The sequence below is a fragment of the Pseudorca crassidens genome, chromosome 3 (genome assembly GCF_039906515.1).
Source record: "Pseudorca crassidens isolate mPseCra1 chromosome 3, mPseCra1.hap1, whole genome shotgun sequence".
Taxonomy (NCBI): Eukaryota; Metazoa; Chordata; class Mammalia; order Artiodactyla; family Delphinidae; genus Pseudorca; species Pseudorca crassidens.
The window spans coordinates 144,559,307-144,567,979 of NC_090298.1; the positions used below are offsets into that span (position 1 = coordinate 144,559,307).

An 8,673-nucleotide genomic window follows, 5' to 3' on the forward strand; every position below is an offset into this window, starting at 1 on the left:
TGGCCCACTCTTCTAAGCCTTTCCCCTCACTCCCTACCCCCTCACACACACGCACACTCATACAGATATACACACAAATCCACCAGCCAGGTGGATCTGCCCACTGTTTTCCACTTATGTGGGCTCCAGGCCCTTCTTATGGCTGAGCAACTTTGGACAGACAGCCTTTAAAGCAGCTCAGGGGACTTCCTGCCTGTGCCAGCTGGCTAGAGGAGGCTAGACCCTGGGGCAAAGGAAGCCACAAGCCTGGCAGATTACAGGAGCCTTGGGGACATGAAGATAGTATTTCCAGGGCTCTGCTCAAAGTGCCCAGAAAGCAGGACCAGCTTTATAATTTGTGGAGCCCAGTGCAAAATGAATGAAATGTGGAGCTTCTTGTTCAAAACTTATGAAGAATTTCCAGACAGCAACAACAGAACACAGGGCCCTTCTAAGCTCAGGCCCCGTGAAGCTACACAGTTGGCATACCCATGAAGCCAGCCTTCAGGGAAGGATAGGGTTAATTATAGCGGGAGGCGGGAGGAGCATCCTCCCCAGACCTCTAAAGGCTCCGCTTTTAGGGTAGAAGTGGACTGGGGGGTTATTCACAACAGCCAAAAGGCGGAAACAACCCAAATGTCCATCGACTGTTGAATGTAGAAACAAAATATGGTATACCCATACAATAGGGTATCATTCTGCCATAAAAAGGAACAAAGTACTGATACTTGCTACAACATGGATGAAACTTGAAAATATTATGCTACGTGAAAAAAAGCCAGTTACAAAAGGCCACATATTATATGATTCCATTTGTATGAAATGTCCAAAATAGGTAAACCTACAGAGACAGAAAGTAGATTAATTAGTGGTTACCTCGAGCTGCGGAGGTGGGAGATGGGGGAGGGTGTGGGGTTGATGGCTGAAGCCTACAGGTTTCCTTTGGAGCTGATGAAAATGTCCTAGAATTAATCTTGTCATGATTGCGACTCTGTGAATATACTAAAAGTCATGGAATTGTATACTTTAAATGGATGAATAATAAAGTTGTTACCAAAGAAGAAGGGGGGGGGCCGGTAGGAGGAGATGAAGGAGGGGGCGGAGGAGGAAGAGGACGGAATGGAAGAGATTCTGGAGGAGGTGGAGGAAGAGGGGGAGGTGGAATCTTACATTTCTCCCTCTCTTTCTCTCTCTCACTCAGACGAACTATATGCCAGAAGCCCCCGTGTCGTTGAAGGTTTTGGTGAACCCAGCATCCCCAGTCCAACAACCTGGTCCTCTTCTCTAGCTGCGTGGAGTGTGTGTTGGGGGAAGGGGTAGCGTCTTGTTTCCTCACCAGCTGGTATGACTCTAGGAGTCAGCGACATGCAAGAAAAGAAAACATTCACAGCTCTGCAGTCAGTCCTGTGTTCGAATCCTGAAACTGTCACTTTCCGTCCGTGTGACCTTGAGCAAGTCACTTCACCTTCCTGAGGCTCTTTCTCTTCTGTGGAGCCATCGAGATAAGCGGGTGCGCGAAGACGTTCGAGGGCGTGTGACTCATGCCGTGGGAGAGCAAGAAATTGGTACCTGCTGAGCCAACCCGAATAAGGCGAGTCCCGGGCAGGAAAAATCCGGTGCCCCGGAGGCCGCCCGGGCTCTTCCGGAGCCCAGGGCGAGGGCGGCAGCCCCCAGAGTCGCCCCCCACTCTCAAGCCCCGGCCCTGAAGGAAGGCAGGACGCCTGAGGGGCCCCGCGGCCGGGCCGGGGAGCCGGAGCGAGGGCCGGGAGCCGGGCCGCAGCCGCCGCTGCTCATCCATCAGCCGGACGAAGAGCAGAGGCGCGCTCTCGGCCCTCTGTTTGCTTTCTCGCCAATTATTGCCGCGCCGTAGCCCCTTTGTTGATACAGTAGTCCGAAAAAGTGCTAATGTTCATTTATCAGGGGGCCTGCCGGGGACTCCCACGAGTTGCGATTCTTCCCAAAATATAAACACGGGGCGAGCGTCCCAGACAGAAACCCCCATCTGTTTCCCCGGCGCGGGCCGAGAGCGAGGCGTTGTTGAAGATAAAGCCGAGGATAACGCCGCCTGTCTCCAATGGACGTCTCCCCGGCGCATTAATGACATTCCCGGTGATAGTTCCAGCTTATCTTTCAATTAATCATATATACCTTTTGCGGCCGACCCTGCTGATTGCAGGAAAGTGGGGGCCGGCTCGGGCCGCTCCGATCGCTTTCAATTAATAATATTTTATGTGCGTAGAATGCTCTCAAGTCATCCTGGAATCTGGCCCATCTTAAAGCACCGACTCTTTAAAAGGCAAGGAAATAGATTTTCGATCTCTCCTCTCTGCTCCTTTTGTCTTTCTCCCTCTCTCTGCCTTTCTCTGGACTGAAGGTTGTTTGTTTGTCCTGCTAGTTTGGCCAAAGTGCGGCTTAGAGAGGCGGCCAGGTTAGGTCAGTCGCCCTTGGGAAGGAAGATGCATCCCTGGTGGGGCTGGAGAATCAAGTTTCCTCCCTCCCTCCCCCCAACCATGGCAACTTCACTTAAAGAAAACAAAAATGTTTTTACTGACTCAGAAATTGTGAGGACTTCAAAGAAAATTAGAAATTGCTCTTGGACATTTCTCTGCAGAGACCAGCGTGGGTCACCCCAATTTTGATTTTACTCGTATTTATCCGGTTTTGCCCCGTTTTCCTCTTTTTGGCAACGCTAAGGCCTGTTTTAGATCCAAGAGAAATTATTACCGGATTCACAGAGGGTGTGGGCGGTTGAAAACGTATTGCTTTTGTCCAAATATGGAGGGTTTTCTTTCCTCCCCTTTTCATGACACCTGACCCACAAATCTGTCAGCCCTAGGAACCCCCATACCCAAAAATAAGTGATAAATCTTCACCGCCTTGATTTGCAGAGGAAATGCTGAATTTTTCTCTTCCTCCAGAACTCTCTTACAACACACACACACACACACACACACACTAAAAACAGAGATCCCGGATGCAGCCTCAATGTCCCCCATTAAACGGTAATATTTCAGGCGTCGGCTCACACTAATCTTTCAAACTGTCATCGCGAGCCGCCCGGCCAGCCCATTCACTTAACAGCGCTCCCAGGACCCTCGCTCCGAGCTCTTTTCAGCGAGACGTTTAATTGAATCGGATGTGGCTCGTTTGCCAGACGTCACCGCCTCGGCGATAGGCATCCTCTCCCATTCCCCAAAAACATTCTTGAAAGGCGAGGCGGGCCCCCAAGCTAGGTTAGTTGAAGGCAATTACTGTAACATTGGCCAAAAGCCGTGGCGAGGTAGAGCCGAAGAGAGGCCACTGATCTGCAGATCCGTCGAGGGAGAACTCGGGTTGGGAGGTTGGGAAGTGGGCGGGTGCGGAGGGTTCCTGGGGCTTGCGAACTCCCCACATTTGAAAAAAAGGAATCTCTACGCAGACCAAGCTAACAGTCCCAGAACCGGCCGTGATCCCCGGCTCGAAGACTTAAAGCGAGATTCCACCGCGGTGGTGGGGGCCTGGTAGCGACGGCTGGCGCCTGGAAGCCGGGTCGGAGTGCTCCGAGCCTCCGCGACCGCCGCGCGGGGCTCCGCTCTCCTTCGCCCTAGCCCGGAGGCCACAGGTCCAGGGAGTGTGGATTTGATGAGGCGTTGGCAAAGTTCCAACATTAGGCCTACGCTTGACTTCCCTGGCGCCCTTCCCGGTGGCCCTAACCGACGGTTCACCGTCAGGCTTGAGCACCCTAAGATTCACGTTCTGGACCTGCTTCATGCATTTCCTGGGCGCCTTGAGGGCGCATTCTGGAATCTAAGGCCCTGAGCCCTGTCCTTAGGTTGCCTTTGGCCCTGTGTGCCTTTCTTCTGGTTCAAACGCTTCTTCCCTGGTCCCCAACTCGCCCTCCGCAAGGAGCCGAGCCCTACAGGTCTCCATTCTCAGAAAGTCGGCGCGCTCCACCCGGACTTCCCCGCAGAAGCTAGGGCGGTGGGAAGTCGACGTTTTTCCCCTGACAAGCCTCGCCATCGCTAGAGATAGGATAAGGCGGAGACCATAACCTGGGGCCATTCTGTCTGCCCAAATCCTCCCTGAAATTGTACACAAAATAGAGCGCCTCTCTGCAGTTTTCTGGGGGTGAGGGGAAGGCCCCCCAAGCTTTCATCAGATCTCCCAAGGGACCCAGAAGGATGAGGTGGGCTAGCGCAGGATCTGACCGGGTAGCTTGCTCCCGGGAAACACTTACTTGTTTCTCTGACAGAAGATCCCTACTTTACTGACCCTGGGCTAAAAATTAACACCCCGGCCCCCACCCCCCATGCGCCTGGCCCGGCCGCCGCCGCGGCGCCCCACTCGGAGCCGGCCCAGAGAAATCTTGGCCACGTTGAGTTCAGAGGAGCCCCACCTGCCTGAGAACTAAACCTGAGCTGGGACCTGAGTCCCTTGTGCTGACAAAGGCCTAGGGGACTCGCTGCTAGGCAGGGAGGGCAGGGGAAAGAGGGAGGTCGGAATGACGGGCCCTCAAGAATAGGAGAAAAGGCCACTGGGATCTAGGATGCCCTAGAAGACAGCTCTCTTCTGGGAAGCTGAGTTTCTCTGCCGGGATTCTGGATTTGTTTCATTATTAAGGGGAGGGTCATCTCTCAGGGAAGAGACTGGCAGTGACTGGTGCCCCCTGGAGTTGTGTTTGTACACTTACACTACTGTAGGGGGTGCCCCTCCGTCCTACAACCACCCACCTTGCTTTTCAGCTTGACTCACACAGGAGCCCCCAGAGCCTGGCCTCCTGGCAAAGGGAGTACTACACAGAATCCCCAAATTGTCCAGAATGGCCCCCTCCTGCCATCGCCCCAGAGCAAACCCTTTCCCCAACGCTTCTCTTCTTATTCAGATTCTTCCAAGTCGGACACACCATACCGTTAGTAATAAAGAAAGCCTTTCCAACTCCTGGAAATAACTCAGTCCCCCCAGCCCTCACCCAATCCTTCACTTCCCTATTCTGTTTCAGGTGCTGAGGAACATTTCTTCAAATCCCAGATCCACCCAACCCGGCCTAAAGGGCGGATTCGGAGAATAATCGGGTCCTTTCCTGTGCATCCATCCTGGTAGGATTTTCAGGCTAATGTTTTGGACAAATCTCAGGCTGCAGGAGCGAAAGGAGTCTTCCGAACGCGTTGCGGGCCCTTTAAAAAGCAGAGCGGGATTTTTTTTTTTTTTTTTTTTTGAGCCGTATGACTATATTAGGTGACCCGAAAGTGCTCATCGCTCCTGTCAACGAGGCCCCCGGCCCAATGGCAGGCTGAGTCCCCCTCCTCCGGCCTGGTCCCGCCTCTCCTGCCCCTTGCGCCCCGCACTACCTGCCGCCCGGCCACATCCCGAGCTGGAAGGCGGGTGCGCGGGCGCGCGGCGGGCACCATGCAGGGAGGCTGCCGGGGGCCGTGGGCAGCGCTGCTCTCTGCCGCCCACCTGGCGCTGTGAGACGCGCGCTGCCACCATGTTCCCCAGCCCCGCGCTCACGCCCACGCCGTTCTCGGTCAAAGACATCCTGAATCTGGAGCAGCAGCAGCGCAGCCTGGCCGCCGGGGAGCTCTCCGCGCGCCTGGAGGCCACCCTGGCGCCCGCCTCCTGCATGCTGGCCGCCTTCAAGCCCGAGGCCTACGCGGGGCCGGAGGCCGCAGCGCCCGGCCTCCCCGAGCTGCGCGCAGAGCTGGGCCCCGCGCCCTCGCCCGCCAAGTGCTTGCCTGCCTTCTCAGCCGCCCCCGCCTTCTATCCGCGTGCCTATGGCGACCCCGACCCTGCCAAGGACCCTCGAGCCGATAAGAAAGGTGAGGAAGAAACACAGGCTCCTTCTCCCCTCTGGGGTTGCTTTCGTCCCCAAACCTCGCGGCCAAGAAACTCTGGCTTGGGTAGAGGAGAGGCGAGTGCCTGGGCGGATGGTCGAGCAAAGGGGGCTCCGAATGTGAGAAGCGAGGTTGTCGCCAGGGTCTCCCTCCACCCCCGCCCCACGCTTCCAGTCGGAGGTTTAGAGGAAATGCTGGATCGTGACGATCAGAAACAAGAGACCGGAGAGAAATATATATATACTTTCTTGCGGCCTAACAAAGCCCCAGGCGGCGGCAGCCCCGCTCCTGGATTTGTTATGAAGTTGAAGTTGAGCGATCCGTTTGTGGTAGACAGAACAGAGGGAGAGAGAGGGAGTCTGTATATCGGTTGTTTTTTTTTTTAATCTCTTGAGGGTCTTTTTGAGGATCTGACGAAAACCGCTAAACAGAAATCAAAATGCTGCACGCCAGACATACTTTTGCGCACAATTGGAGCAGGTCCAGGACCTTCTATAGCCCACCCGTTACCCGGGGTGGCTGGGGCCTTTCCTCCTTTGTGCCCTGAGAGTGGAATGTTTGAGAACAAGGATCTTGAATTTAAAATGGGATACTCCGGACTCTCAAGAATCTGACTTAGCAGCTTTATTTTTCCATAACAATTTTCCCACGCGGCCAGGGCCGAGAGGTTCTCTCCTGGAAAAAGTTAGAAAATGCCGCGCGACGAAAGGCGTGGGGCAATGGAGGAGACGACTGGGGAAGTCGGCCGGATCGCCGCGCGCATCCCGAGGTCCAGGGGGAGGCTTGCCCGCCGGTGGAAAGGGCGCGTCGGGGAGACGGTGGCCCAACGCGGGGTCCGCAAGAACCTGGGGAGGCCGGGGGCACTGGCTGAAGGGCCGCCGAGAGCCCAGAGGGGCTTTCTGTGATCCTACAAAAGTTTGTCTAGTTGCAGAGGGGAGGCCTCAGGAACAGCTGCCGGAGGGCACGGCAGCTTGAATTGGTCACTACCGATTCAAATTCAATTGGAATCCAGGGACGCCTGCCCACCCGCCGCTTTTTGGGCGCTGCAAACTCTCCGCAGCAGTTGCACGGGAGCCGTTGATAGATCACCAAACCAGCACCTCTTGGCCTTCTGTTTCTTCGGTTCCCGTAATTTTGAGATAGTGCGACCGACCCTGGTGTGAGGCCTAGGTCTCCTTCGGTTAACCTCTCAAACCAAAGTAGTCCTAATCTAATTCACCCCAGCGCATCACTTGGCTTTATTTTCTTTGCAACCTGAAGTCGTTAAGTCACTGTCCATCTCTTTCACCAGAATGTGAACCAACCCGAGGGCAGGGACCTGTCTTGTTTTGTCCTCCTGTGCCTAGAGCCGTGCCCGGCACATAGTAGGCAGTCAACAAATGTTGGCTGTCGAGCGGAAACCGAGCAGTCGCAGCGCCCAGTGCAGCCGGCAGAGTGACCCGTAGTCAAGCTGGGGGCTCCAGGCAGGACGGGGTGGCACCCACTGGGGCTCGTCACCCGGCGGGAGCTCGGGGGGGTCGGGTCGCTGTGACCCAGCGTCTCTCTGCCACTCTGTCCCCCCTCAGAGCTGTGCGCGCTGCAGAAGGCGGTGGAGCTGGAGAAGCCTGAGGCGGACAGCGCCGAGCGACCCCGGGCGCGACGGCGGAGGAAGCCGCGCGTGCTCTTCTCGCAGGCGCAGGTCTACGAGCTGGAGCGGCGCTTCAAGCAGCAGAGGTACCTGTCGGCCCCGGAGCGCGACCAGCTGGCCAGCGTGCTGAAGCTGACGTCTACGCAGGTCAAGATCTGGTTCCAGAACCGGCGCTACAAGTGCAAGCGGCAACGGCAGGACCAGACTCTGGAGCTGGTGGGGCTGCCCCCGCCACCGCCGCCGCCAGCGCGCAGGATCGCGGTGCCAGTGTTGGTGCGCGATGGCAAGCCTTGCCTCGGGGACTCGGCGCCCTACGCGCCAGCCTATGGCGTGGGCCTCAACGCCTACGGCTATAACGCCTACCCCGCCTACCCGGGTTACGGTGGCGCGGCCTGCAGCCCTGGCTACAGCTGCACCGCTGCTTACCCCGCCGGGCCGCCACCGGCGCAGTCGGCTACGGCGGCCGCCAACAACAACTTCGTGAACTTCGGCGTCGGGGACTTGAACGCCGTGCAGAGCCCCGGGATTCCGCAGGGCAACTCAGGAGTGTCCACGCTGCACGGTATCCGAGCCTGGTAGGAAAGGGACTGGTGTGGGACGCCCCCGACCGATCCCACCTCTAAAGAAGGGCACCGACTCTCGAGGAGAGGGAGGGCTCCCGACACGATCCTGCGTCCCTCGGATGTCACATTCACTCCCGCGGAGGCCTCGGAGCTTTACCTGCCCCGTGCGCCTTTGTCCCCACGCGAGGGAGAGTTTGTGGTCGGGTTTACGGAGCTTGCGGTGAGTGATCCCGCAGCCTGGTGCCTTAGCCGTCGCCCCGGGAGTGCCCTCCGAGAGCCCACGGGCATCCCCAGTCTGCCGAACACCGGCCAGTTGGGACTGGGAGCCCGGGCGCGGCAGGCCTAGCATCCGGCCGCCTTTCCTCGAACCTGGGCCGGGCGCCCGGGCCCTTGCTGCCTTGCCGCTGCCCCCACCCCCGGTATTTATGTTTTTACCTGTTTCTGTAAGAAATGAGAATCTCCTTCCCATTAAAGAGAGTGCGCTGATCCTCCCGTGTGTTTCATTCAGCTTCGGCGCTTCAGAAACTGAATTTTGGAGGGCAGAGGCAGCCGGCCTTGAGTTGTAGGGATGGGTATTCACTGAGCAAATTGATAATAATGATAAATAAAGACTCACTGTGCTGGGTCCCATGTTAGGTGCTTTCTGGGATTGCTCATGTAACCTTCAACAATCCGACAAAGGGAGGTCCTATTT

General features: G+C 56.7%; 1 protein-coding gene across 1 annotated transcript; it reads left to right on the forward strand.

Moving 5' to 3' along the window:
- Positions 1 to 5,327: 5,327 nt before the first annotated feature.
- On the forward strand, positions 5,328 to 8,459 carry NKX2-5 (NK2 homeobox 5). Its single transcript, XM_067730150.1, has 2 exons — positions 5,328 to 5,774; positions 7,355 to 8,459. Exons 1-2 carry the CDS (start codon positions 5,444 to 5,446, stop codon positions 7,993 to 7,995), a joined length of 972 nt encoding a protein of 323 aa, XP_067586251.1. The 5' UTR covers positions 5,328 to 5,443; the 3' UTR covers positions 7,996 to 8,459.
- The last annotated feature ends 214 nt before the right edge of the window (positions 8,460 to 8,673 follow it).